Source organism: Trematomus bernacchii, unplaced genomic scaffold (genome assembly GCF_902827165.1).
Source record: "Trematomus bernacchii unplaced genomic scaffold, fTreBer1.1, whole genome shotgun sequence".
In the NCBI taxonomy this organism is placed as follows: Eukaryota; Metazoa; Chordata; class Actinopteri; order Perciformes; family Nototheniidae; genus Trematomus; species Trematomus bernacchii.
This window is the reverse complement of record NW_022987573.1, coordinates 788,813-802,921: the sequence shown is the minus strand read 5'-3', so window position 1 is coordinate 802,921 and position 14,109 is coordinate 788,813. Positions and strand designations below refer to the sequence as shown.

General features: G+C 42.4%; 1 protein-coding gene across 1 annotated transcript in view; it reads right to left on the bottom strand.

The window, feature by feature from the left end:
- b4galt5 (UDP-Gal:betaGlcNAc beta 1,4- galactosyltransferase, polypeptide 5) overlaps nt 1-9,518 on the bottom strand; it is a 33,403-nt gene extending 23,885 nt beyond the window's left edge. The window contains exon 1 of the mRNA XM_034126409.1: nt 8,822-9,518. Within this exon, the coding sequence (XP_033982300.1) occupies nt 8,822-8,927 (106 nt within the window). The 5' untranslated portion in view covers nt 8,928-9,518. The remainder of the gene's footprint in view (nt 1-8,821) is intronic.
- Between the last annotated feature and the right edge of the window lie 4,591 nt (nt 9,519-14,109).

Sequence of the window (14,109 nt, the reverse complement as noted above, 5' to 3'; positions counted from 1 at the left end):
GGGAAGTGGATCTCACCAGTCAGAGACATGTGCCTGGATTGTACCATTTCGAATATATTTAACATTTAATTTTTGTAATTGACTATCCCAACGTAAAGAACTTTACATACACGGATCTCATGAAAGGGAAGGAAAAATCCAATGGTATTCAAATGTGCATAAAAACAAAGCTGCTCACAACGTTTTATTGAGTATGATTAGATCATTCTTTTCTGTGGAGATGATAAAATGTAAATCCCTTCACTTAAACATGAGACTCATGATGATTTCTTTATTATACCCAAATAAATATGCAGCTTTGACCCATCTCTTCCAAATAGAGCCTCAATAAATCTGTGCATAGCATGTTTTCGCCCTTTAGGTCAGACTAATCTCTTGTTTCCTATTGGCCCTGGCAGAATTATGACAATCCACAAACATAAACCAAATTGTCTTGAAAACACTAGATGAAGTGATTTCCTCTAAAACCTGGGTGTTAAGATAAAAGCAAGGCCTTAGTGTGTATTTTGTTCTGCAATCATAGGACATCTTTTATTGTATTTTACAGTGTCAAAGTAGTTATGCAATCTGTGTCCTTTCCAGGTTAGCACCCCTATACCTACATATTCTTCTTAACCATATTTGGAGTGTACAAAGGGTGTGTGTGTGTGTGTGTGTGTGTGTGTGTGTGTGTGTGTGTGTGTGTGTGTGTGTGTGTGTGTGTGTGTGTGTGTGTGTGTAATGAGGGATAGCGGGTAGGGTATCACACGGTCAATGAAAGGCTTTAAGAGGATTGCTCATGCCTCTGACTGACTCACAAGGTGCAATGAACTCCCACTCTATTGATGTTTAACTAAATTCCTTTGTTAATAGAGTATTTAGAGTCACATGTCCTTGGACTGTGCACACACATTTCAACACAGGAATGTGGCAAACTACCACAGCAGATCTAAGTGTTAAAAGTCTAGACGGAATCAGAAATAACCATTTTGACGTTTTATATAAATAATGGCTAAAGTGTTGTTCTGAGCTGTCAGAGGTAAGGAGCAAGAACAGTTTGCCATTATTTGAAGTTATTTACACTAGTTGTAATGACTTTTATTGAATGGTCTCCTCTGTAGTGTACAGAAGTCCCAGACAAAAAGACGGTCCATGGCTCTGTCCCAGATAACTGTAATGACTGTATCCTTGGGGATTTATTGTCACCCCAATCATCATGGGAACAAAGAGGGCATGTTTCTGTGGTTGCCGTGACGATAAAAATGAGTCAGTCCTGGATGGGAACAAGCCCTCTGGGAACCATGGCAACAGTGAAAATGTCAAACGCCAGATCTTAAGTGCTCCAGCCGGAGGAATTTCAGTGATTGAACTGCTGTGTATCCAGCTTTCTCTGTTTTCCTTTGATGCTGAGTTCTTAAATGTTCATATTGTTTTATAAACTAGAGATGTTTTTAATGTTTAAATTGCTGAATACATTTCAGAAGTTAAATAGAGAAGGTGAATAATTTATTCCAATGCAGTTTGATTGTTCATTCACAATGGAATCTATCTGAGACAGCTTGGCACCAAGTTAATATTTCACCAAGGCTATCCCTAGCCTCTGGAAATTAGCCTGAAGAGGATGGCTGGATTGAGGGAAATGAACGGATCAATTAAGCAGCAGAAGGTGGTGTGGAGGTGGGGTGGGGGAAGCGTTACAGTGGGGGACTAGAGATGGGTGGTTTTAAAGTGCCAGAGAGGCACTACCGCATTAATCAAAGTGGGGCATTAGAGTAGCAATAACACACATCGGCAGAACCAAGCCAGACACTGTATTTTCCTACACCTACTGTAAATACAAACAAACTCATTCACCACTGCATTGCATAAAGACAGACACCATTATTACTACAGCCAAAGGATTTGTGTCTGACTGGTAAATTCACAGCAGAGAGCACTATGGTTACTACAAACAATGCTATAAATTATGCTGATGCCTACAAACTTAAGACTAGAGAGGCAATTAAACTAGCGAGTTTCTTTGGCATCCATATATTCAAATTAATCTCATCTATGAATGATGAACACATTTAACCACCATGTCTTGCTGCTCCTCAAAAAAAGATGTAACCACATTAATTCAACCAGGTTAACGGGTTAGCATCAAAAACAATGCTGCCAAAAAGCCATGGTAATCTAGGCTAAAGCTAGCAACATGTCCATTTTTTTAATTTCCTTTAATGCAAAGCACCATACTTCCTAGCACGAAATACAATGTGTCTGGTGTTTACAAGCTTCTTCCTTCTTCAGTACTGCTTCACCTAATGTGCCAGTGTTTACCCAAAATAGGATTAAAATGTTCCTGGGGAATGGCAACTCGCTGTTACAATGTAAAGTCTGCTATGCAGGAAGTGGCTGCAAACATACAGACATAGCAGTGGATGGACAATCTATATGTGCAGACTGACACACAGCTTGGAGGGTGTGACCAGAGGAAATGTAAAAAAGTGCTTTGGAAAAAAACAGGGAGAGACCTGCATTATCAATAGCAGTGAGGAGTGGGGGTGCTGACAGCGTCAAAGGACATCCATTACAGCGAATACAGCGCACAAGGCAGGCTTAAACCAAAGGCATGGTCCTCAGCAAGTCTCCAAAAATCAAGCGTTTAAATAACTTGAGGGTTGGAAGAGTGGGATTAAAGATAAGACATTTAAATACACGTATAACAGCATGAAAAAACATGACATAATTTTGTCAACTATAGTCATAGACTCACAATAGGCTGAAAAGCTAGTAAGTTCAATGTAAATGTATTGCTATACTGGTGCTAGTGTATTTTAAATGTCACACAATAGACTACATTGCGATAATTTGTCCCATCCCTGATTTATCACACTTTTGTTTAATAAAGTCTTCATTAAGCATATTTTACAGTTTAAAGAAAAATACATAAAACAACATATAAACAATATGTTTTTGTAATAGCAAGCTGTAAAAGCAGTTTAATGTTTTGTCTGCAGCTGAAAGCCTGAGGTTTCTCGGGTAGTTTACGCATTACTTAAAGTTCCCATGTCATGGCCATTTCCACTGATCATAATTCCATTGTTGAAGTCTACTAGAATAGATTTATATTGTGCAATTTTCCAAACTCACATTGGTTTCTCATACAGCATCTCTGTAAACTACGTGTATTCACTGAATTTCACTCTCTGCCTTTAACGGCTCGTTGGAGCTCCAATAGCTCCAGCCCCCACCCTCCCTGTGAGCCCAGTGTGCTTTGATTGGTCGGGACGTTGTGAATCGCGCTGTGCTCCGTGGAGGTGTGGTTTCCTTGTTTATATATATATATAGCGATACACAGCGAAACACAGCCAAAGTCATCCTGAGCACACACAAACTCACAGCCGAAGTAAAAACAATAAGTGTGGCTTGATATTGAGTAAGAAAAAGGTTGATAAACGCTGTGAGAATGGGTCTGCAGAGAGAATTTCCAACTGTATGTTATCAGCCTGCAGCCAGGGAAGAGAAATCAGCAGAGCTGCCTGCACTGAGTGTGTGTGTGTGTGAGGAAGTCCGTGGATTGGTCAATTTGGACCAATCAGCGGGGGCTTAACGTAACGGCTCCACGGATTGGTCCATTTGGTTCCGGGTACCGCATGACCGTATCGCGTCATAGCTCTGGGCGTGGCTACTGGGTATCCAGACGTCACGATGCCCAGGAAGAACATGAGAAATCTCCAACGAGGCGTTTTGGGGAGGTCTTTTCTGTGTTAGAGTTTTACTCGCTACAGGGTGTACTTTGAGGGTTTTTGACTCTGCAGACCGTTTACATGCATAAAAACCTTCATAACACACAAGGGGACGGGTAATAACCGGAAAAGCATGACATGGGACCTTTAAGAAAGCCAAGTTATTTTTATTGGAAAAAAAATTACATTCGCAATTTTCTATTTTGTGATATTCATTTTCTGATAACATATTCTGCAAACCAATTAATTGATGACTGAATTTGCACGAGGCTTATCTTTTTTATATTTACAATTAGAGTCTCTCAAAACCCAACAAACTTGCTCTGGCCAGTGGACTGCAGGTGTGAAGTTATTGTGTGGCTGTTAAAGCAGAAGGTTTATTTAAATGGTAAGGCTTTGGCTACTTTCTTCGTGTACTTACTGGTGGTGTGCAAGCTTGCTAGAATAGAGGAAAGGATGACAGGTAGATAAGGAATGTCAATAAACTGAGAAGAAGCTACAAAGGTAAGGTCACTTCAATTGTGTAATCATTAAGCACATAAAAACATGTATATATTGCGGTTAGCAAATTAGTTGTAGCCTTAAGGCCCCTACACACCAGGCCGATATCGGCCGTCTTGCGTTGTTTGGCGACAACGGGTTCCTTGTCGCCCAAAGTCAATTTGGTGTGTCCCGAACCCTCGGCCGTGACACGCCTTATTTGGCCTTTCACGGTCGACACCCGGCCGATTCTACATGTTGAATCGGCCGGGTGTCGGACACAAGCTATCGGGCCAAGAAACCACTCTGATCAGCTGTTCAGCTAGCAAATGAGAAGCGAAACGGAAGTGAGGGACGTAAACAAACGATTTAAGGCACAGGACAGCAGCTAAACACCAGCAGGTGATACTTAAAGACATCAAACATAGCCCTTAAATGTCCTCTCTTACCTCCCACACATAGCAGGGACATCTCTGATATCGGCGGGAGCGTCCCCGGCTGTCCTCTGCTGAGAGCTCCGTGATTTGTTTGGTCAAGTCCGGTTTTTCATCTCATCGTAAATTTAGCAAGAAGTGGCCATTATTACATTGCTGACTCAATAAACTACACACCCGCCAGAACACTGCGATCATCAGGTGCAAGTCTATTAACTGTGATTTTATAGTATGTCTGCACTTTATGTGCTCATTTCATCATTCATGTATTTTTATATTCTAAAACATGTTTTCGATGGACGAGAGTGAAAATGGAACGCACACGCTATTTGTTTGTTTATATCAGTCTGTTCTTCTTCTCTGTCTTCCGGTTGTTGCCTATTTTGAATGACGAATACACACTACCGCCGCCTGCTGGTAAGGAGAGTTATTGCCACTCACGCATGCGCAGTTCGTACGTGCTCGGCTGAAGTCTTTGCGGTGATTTCCAGTGCGACACACGGCCAATACGCAGGAGAACTCGTCGATGGAACTGTCGGTGTTTGGTGTCGGCGAGTTCTCTTGTGACTGCCTGGTGTGTCAGGGCCTTTACAGTTACCTCACCTTTGTATTGCTTCATATTTATACCTGAGGCTCTGAAGCAACTCTTAAATCCCCCTGATTAACTTGTACAGTACTTGCCAACTGTCTGACTGCATTGCTTCACAAGAAACATACGACACACACACACACACACACACACACACACACACACACACACACACACACACACACACACACACACACACACACACACACACACACACACACACACACACACACACACACACACACACACACACACACACACACACACACACACACACACACACACACACACACACACACACACACACACACACACACACACACACACACACACACACACACACACACACACACACACACACACACACACACACACACACACACACACACACACACACACACACACACACACACACACACACACACACACACACACACACACACACACACACACACACACACACACACACACACACACACACACACACACACACACACACACACACACACACACACACACACACACCATCTGTATACTAAACGTATAAATAGCCTGTCTCGTCCCAGCCTAGTCAGTGTCCATGCTGGGGGGCAACATAGAGGCTGGGGTGTTGATGCATATGAGTACATAGAGACAGAGAAACCAAGAGTGAGACAGAGGCAGATGGGAAGAGAGAGTGTGAAAGTCTGAGAAAAGACTTAGCTGTGAAATTGGGGCATTCTGCACTGAAGCCACCTGGGTATCATAGGAAGCCCTGCTCAGGTGTTATGAATGGGTTCCCCGATGTGCAAACCAGCAGAAGGAAGAGAGCTAGGCTCATGCCTTTCATCCTTCCTTCTCTATTTCTTGCCCTTTCCATCTTTAGGTTACCACTTCTTGCTCAGTTGTTCTGCTAATTATTTGCAGTGTCCCATCTTATATGATCCCTTTAGCAAATCTTCAAAGTGTGGGTGCCATCATGCAATATTATATTTAACACATTATTGGCAAAAAAAAGATGTAATCCAATGCTAAAAAAGACATCAAATGGGAGAATGTGTTGTTAACTTTCATCTTCACATGATGCATAAAGATAAGAAGGGCAATAGGGAAACCTAGAATAATACAATACACTCTTGCTTGGATTATAGAGAATGTAGCTGCAACAGTAAAGGGAAATAATGTGAAGGCTTCTTTGGCATCTCTGAGGCCCACTATAGAGCGGATTTTAAGACATACAGTATGATGGTTTACATTTATTTTAGGAAGTTATATTGGTGCATAAGATAAGCTTAGGCTGTGATCAAGACGTCCCGGTGCGGCTGTTTTTTGTCAGATAAAAATTAAGGGTAGCCAACAAAGGACTCACACAAAAACAGTACCCAACACCCGATGCTTGATTTGTCTATCAAATTGACAGTATCTGCATCAAGGAAGTATTTTATTTGTCAAATAGGTCTGATAGGAAATGCTATATTCAAATTATGTATACTGTTGGTGATTGTTAAATCGAATGCTAATGCGCTGCGGTTCAAAATGTTTCTGTGGCAACATTTGCTGCTGTCTGTCTTTGTCTCACAGGCTGCAGCCCACTTGTGCATCTCTGACCACAGCATCTGACACATTAGCTCATGCCCCTGCATCAATATCACTAAAAGAAAAACACACCAACTTTTGTCAAAGAAATTAGAACTATTTATTTTACGCACCATCATCCTACGCCCACCTGGTGTGCCCGTTTTGGCCTGCTGCTCCACTAGGCAACCTAAGTGTAAAAGACTAAATTGTAGCTTTTAGTAACAGCAGCAGAAGCTGGCTTGCTTCTGGTAACCATCTATAATTAATGGACTTGTGCTGCTGGTCCTTGTTCTGTTTCTGAACTAACCCTTAGTAAACCACGTGGGCATTACAGCCCTACAATAGTCAACACCAGGACAGATATGGCCAAGAGCAGCTCCCGGTCAGTCACCAGACACCATCACAGGAAAAATAGTGAACAAGTGAAAGAAGGATTGTGTTTTAACTGGCAGCTCAATGATTCATTTGTTTATTTGTTTCACATTTCGAGAAATCATTGCTCACTATTACTGGGACTTACACAGGTTATTCCTGACAGTAATGTGTCCTCCACATGAGAATTGATTCAATTATTGATTAAGTTGTCCACAGCAGGTAAAAAGCGTGAATGGGTCAATAACCATTTTGATGAGAAAGAGCAACCAGCTCTCATTTATGTTTTAGAAAGGCTGCACTTGTAAACACAATGGCTGCACACATAAACACAATTTCATTTATACATACATTCCCCACTCCATTAATGTCAGGATCTGATGTTTGACAGAGAAAAGCCCTTAAATGCTGATTCCAAATGTGTGGAAAAGTGAAAGGATTTATCTCTTGTCTATAACATTGGTCTATCATTTTGTGAGGGCTCAAATGATTAAAGCTACTTTGGATTTGTATGGATTGGATTGTTTTTCATAAATGTTTCAAGGAAGCCCCACCTTACCAAGCTGTCTGTTAAGCAAGCACAACAGGATATGTAGGCTAAAGTAGTGAATAGGAAAAGGTACCAGAAGCCAACTTTTACTGCACCCTATGTTTCCAGAAATTGTTCCTTTTGAACTTTACCTACAGTTAAAGAGAATAGGTAACCATGTTATTGTTACTAGTTTGCACTTTCTTCAAGTTTACACCCACTCAGTGGAAAGTTAAACAATAGCAGAATTGGTTGGAACAGAGTCAAGGACAAAGTTAGTTGAAAGTCCAAATGTTACAATAAGTGCTATGGATCATGATAAGCATGGTCAATTAAGCTACGATAAGTGACTGATGTTTGGGCATCACATGGGTGATAATGGCTAAAAATAGCAAGCATGAAGGCCCTACATATCGAGCCAGATAGGATAAGTGGACCACTACCCTGAGCTAAAAGGTCTTTAAGAAAACATGGGTGAGACCACAGATAATAAAGAAAGACTGAGGTGACACATGTCCGCACACACTTTCAATAAATAAGAGGGGATGGGATGGTGATGAGACACATAATGAGTTAATGATATCAGGGATTCAAGACATGTGATTTTGCACAACAGCATGAGACTTACAGGTAATAATGATGATGAGGGATGTTTGTCGCTGATTTCTATGCAAATGTCATTTAGGCCTATGATTCCATGACTCATAACGTGACCTTTGCCCCCACCAAAAACAGACAGGGGGAGGATACTGAAATCAACACAACTTTGACTATTATATGGATGCCAACGATAAACCTAAAATCAAAGGCAAAATGCCACATTTCTCCTGTATCCATAGTCGTTAGTAAAAGCACATAATCATAGCTGTTAGGCCTGCTAACACCAGCATAATAACACCAGCCATGATGCTCACCAGTGGCCCTATTATTATCATGGTCAGGTACATGAATATTATAGGATAGAGTTCCAGCATCCAGTTGAGTCTCATCATCGATTGGAAAAGATCCAGGCTCAGCAGAGAGGCGCATGGCCCCTCTGCCTGTCTACACTCCCAAGCTGTCACACATGACCTCACAGCCCATACAAACACCCTCACTTCATCCTAACGTTTTTAAGTGTTTAATATAATAGCATCAGCGTGTTTTCACTTACCGATTCCGGGGGCGGAGTAGATGAAGTACAATGCGGAGGTGGACAGCGAAAATAGGAATAAAAGCCCAAGGAATGACCTTTTCCGGAATCGTAAATGTGTCGGCATTATACAGGCAAAAAAACCCGCACACAGGCACGTTCCCGTATCTTCAACGACGACAGACCCGTTTCGATGTGTCCAGATGCCGAAGCCAGTGGTCCGCGGACAGCCTGTGTTAAATGAGCCGAGTAGAGTGGCCGGTCTGCGGCAGCGATGAGGATACAGGCGACAAGGAAGTCAGTCTATTTCCGCGGCAGGTCGAGCACAGGAGAGTACCTCCAGTATTCAATCAAGACATTCAAATCTCATTTCTGCTTACGATTTTGGTTGGGGTGTGTCCGATTTCGGGAACGGCTTCCAATGATAGCGCAGTTTTCAACCTGGCCTGGTATTTTCAGTGAGAGAACATCATCTGTCTCACACACTACGTCGATGATGGTATTTTGGCCGCTCCTGCGGTTTGCCTGCCTGCTTTCTAGCCCTATGAGTGGGGCAGCCGCCTCTCCGCAAAATGAGCAATATCTAAAGTGGGCGTTAACGGTACCGGACAAAACAAGTACGTGCCCACAACGTTGAGAACGTAACCTTAGGAACGTTACTTTTCCAACCGTTGCGACGTCTAACGTTGTGTGGCCTGATCATAAACTAGCTAATTAGCATTACAGGATAACATGGGGTAAGATATAATATGTGACCCGCTCTATCGAAATCAGTCGGAAGTAGCAACGGCTCATTTCAAAATAAACGTGGATTTGGATTTTTTTCTGGGTTTGGGTGTTTTGTTTGATTTTAAATAAACAAAGTCTTGGCTTTCAGAATATGAAACTTTTATTTCCAAAATCACACTATAAATACATATTTGAAGCTTGTAAAGGGAAGATGACAGGCACCTCTCACTCGCCACTCTGCTCTTCCTCAGCGCCGCCCCCCTCCCTCCGGCTGAAATTATGAATGTAAACGTATAGTAATCATAGTCTATGATTGAAAACAAACTGTAACAGACCCTGCCGTGTTATCTATCACGGCAGGGTCCGTTACAGTTTGTTTTCATCTGATTTCAAATAAACAAAGTCTTGGCTTTCAGAATATTAAACTTGTTTCGGCAAATTCAGATGATAAATACAACTTTGAAGCTTGTAACGGCATAATTACAAGCGGAGAACGGAGTAATTTAACGTCACAGCAGGCATAACAACAGCCGGTGTTTCTCGTGAGTGTTTTCCCCGGTAAACAAACACAATACACACAAACGCAAAAATACACAAACACACACATACATACACAATTACACACACACTCGCGAGCTTCCCCCATACCAGTAATCATGCCAGTAATCCAAACGAAATTATTTCCCCTCCGTACTACTTTGATCATTTGCTCCGCTAATAATCAATCAGATCGATGGATTCCAGAGAAGAGGAAACTTTGAAGGCCTTTTTCTCAAAATGATGACTCGGTGATATAGTCATTATATAATGTGACATATTTCGCTTAATATTTGGAGTAGCCTACAACAACAATCCTGATAGTGATATCATTAGAAAGCTAGGAATCTCCTCTTTCCAATAGTGTATAGCAGGGGTACTCAAATACAAATCTTTTAGGTCCAAAAAAAATGTTTCAATAAGACAAAGGTCCGTTTATTACGGTCATTCAAACTTTTAAACAATTGCAACAAGATTCTTAACACGAGGTTGCAAAAACAAAAATAATCTGTATGCAGCAGTTTTCATTGTTATTGTGTCTGTGCTTGATCCCTCAGAGTCGCAGTGTAAGAGCTGCACAGTTATGAATAAAGGCAGCTGCACCCTCTTTCATTCAGCATTCCCATTATTGCTTTATAAATGTCTTGCCCCCTTGTGTGTACTCTGAGGTTCGTCAGGCCCAACACATCTTCAACAAACTCCCCCTTTGCCTCATCATAAAAACTCACAAACACCAGCAACTGAGCATTGTCAGTGGTGTCAGTGGACTCATCCACAGCTAAGGAAATGCACTGTGCATTTTTTATTCCATCACAAAGCTGATCAAATCACCAGCCAGTATTTATGTTCTTCTGGTTGCTGTGGAATCTGAGAGGGGGATTTGCTTGATTTGACCTGTTATTTCCTCTTTTTGTTTGCCTTCAAACATGGTCTCCATCACTTCAGTCATGCATTCTTTTATACTTCAGTTATTATCCAGTGGAATGTCCTTACCTACTGGCCTAGTTAAATCAAAGTGGTTACTTTTTTTTGGCTGGGCAGTGTAGTTTTACACACCATCTTATTTGACTTTCTCAGGACTTAAAACTGTTTTTTGGGGTCAGACCCCCACAAAGAAAAAAAAATATTTACACACGTAAGGTCATCATCTTAACAGTGTTGTATGCTCATCCGTGAGCAGAGCATCAAGTTGACATGTCTATTACAGCTGAATGCGGCGATTACCATTTTGTTCAGCAAAACGCCTCACAAAATTAGTAAGATCCAAAGCTTTAGTGCGTTTTGATTCAATGCTGAGTACAGCCACACTTGACAGTCTCTTCTCTGTCATTGTAGACCGCAAATACCTCATTCCTTCAGTACTTGGGTCAATCATTATTTCCACGCTCGCGCCAGGGCCGGGGGAGGGGACGTGCATCTTGTGCTGCATTCACTTGCACTCGGACATTAGACACTTTCTCTCATAAATGTCAGATGAGCCACAACTTTTCTTTCAAAACAAAGCTGCCAACTGGGGTGGCAGCTGGGGTGCCAAGGCCTATTTTTAGGGTGGCAGTTGCCACCCCATGCCACCCCGGTAGGTGAAACTAGGCTACTAGCTACAGTACAGATGCAACTAGATGAGCTGTTAACTCTCGCTCTGACTCAGACAGGTTGAAAGAGACGACACACGCATTTTTCCCACCCGCATTCCGCGAAGACCCGCCCTACTGTGCCTCTGATTCGCAGACTGTTGGTGGGGGGAAAAAACGCTGACGGGATGCTGAATGTGATTGGACCAATGCGTTGACAGACACACACAGACAGTGGAACAGTCGGAGATGCAGAGCGCTGTTTGCAAGTGGACATAGCGGAGAATTTTGACTCGTTGCGTTGTGGCGATGTCTCGCAGATAACACAGATAACACAGATAATACAGATAATACAGATAATACATATGAAAAGTATAATTTGCTCAGAGTCCAGAGACGGTTGTGGTTCGGTCCGGATCCGGACCGGAGTCCGGACTTTGAGGATGCCTGGTGTATAGCCTACAACTCAAAATGTGTCTTCGGGTCAATGCGACTGATTTCGATAGAGCAGAGGCCTGAGGCCTGTACTACGAAGCCGGATTTTCGCTTAGCGAGCTAACTTCAGGGAAAACTCTGGGTTTCCGGTCCTACGACGCTGGTTCTATTTTTAGCGGGCTAGATCTCCATGGTAACTTATGCTGAGCGGCTAACCAGGGGTCTATACTACGAAGCAGGATCTTCGCTTAGCGAGCTAACTTCCTGGATTTCCGGTCCTACGACGCTGGTTCACTTCTTAGCGGGCTAGATAACTTATTCTGAACGGCTAGCCTCCGGAGCAGGATAGGTTTCAGGATAAAAGCACTGCCTGCTGACCAATCAGAGCTCAGTGTGCAGAGTGTAAAGCGATCAATTCATATGACAGGAGAAAGGAAATACAGTTTAAACTGCCGTTGCAGGAAAGACGGCCGGCAAAAATCACCGACTGTGTGAACGTAAACATTAATAGAATATCACCTCCCATCTTCAGAGCAATCTGACTATTATAACATTAGCGTTAAGAAAGCTTAATTAAATATCTGCCACAACACAAGTAACCGGATCAAAGTAACATTACGTACAGTCCGCGACACTGTGAGTGCAGACGTCGATGTGTCCCATTATCATTCATATCACATCATGTCACATCATAATGTATCATATATTTCCTTATCTGAGTCAGCTTCTTGAGCCGTATCTGGCCGTGCAACACTCACAGTGTCACATACTGTATGCAGAAGTATTATTTTAAGCAACACATTAAGTTGACGAAACACTCGAGTCAAATGTAATTAAAGTCAGATCGTGATATCATAAACCTGTTAAAGGTAGGGTAGGTACGTTTGAGAAACCGGCTCGAGATACATTTGGGAACACATTTGCCTTTTTTGTATCCTGATGACCTAATGCCGTTACATGTAATACGTTACTCCCTAAGCCTGATTTCACCCACTTGCAACCGATTCGCTAATAATCACAATACATTTTTTGTTATATTCCATGGAATGCTCTTAACATCCCGATAGCAATGAATATCTTAAGAAAAATCCATTAAAAAATGTCATCTGTGGAAGCCGTAATACTGTAAAAAGTACGACCAATCATTTTAGCCGGCCCGGCTAAAATAACTGGATGGCCTACCTGCCTGTCAGCCTTCCATCTGTGCACAAACTTATCTCGTGCCCTCATTGGTCATGTGCACGTTCGTGTTGGAGGAGGGGCTCTATAGTTGTGTATTTTCAAATTCTAGCGATCTCGAGCCGGTTTCTCAAACTTACCTACCCTACCTTTAATGTACGCATTCAAACACTTTTTCTTTTACCAGCTGTATTCACCTTGCAGGTGCAGCTATGTGGCTTTTATCCTGGATAAAGTGTTTAAAGTGGACCTATCATGCTATATTTGAATAATATAGTATAGGACCATACCTATATAAGGCATATTTATACTTTTCTTTTTTCAAAATACCAAACAGATCATGCATTTTAGCCATGCCTCATTTTGCTCAATTTGACATTTTTTAGCTCTGTTTTTGCAAGGGCAGATTCTGTGAGAACAGCACCATCTACAGGCCTGGCATATCTACTACAGCGTCTCCAGCGCTTTCGAACGGCAATGGCCGTGGCTGTCTCCTCCTGATTGGTGGAGTTGGCCCAATAGCCGTAGCGCCACTGTCCTGACGTCAGGACAGTGTTCAAATGTGGATCAGTTTTTATCAGACCCGTTGCAGCCCCTTTTTTTAGAGATTTGGGTATGGAGGAAAATAGAGAGGGTTGTGTTTTCTGACGCTTGTACGGCTTTCACACCGGCGCTTTTCACTTTCTAGCTCCTCGCGAGAGCTTTTCTGGTTCAGCTCCCGTTTCCCTTTTCAGCTCCCGCTCTGTTCACACCGCTCACACCGCTCAAGAGCCGGAATGGTACTGCGTCATTGCCTCATCGTTTGCGTCATGACGTAACCGTTTACGTGCCTGCTTCCTAAAACCCAAACCGTGCGGA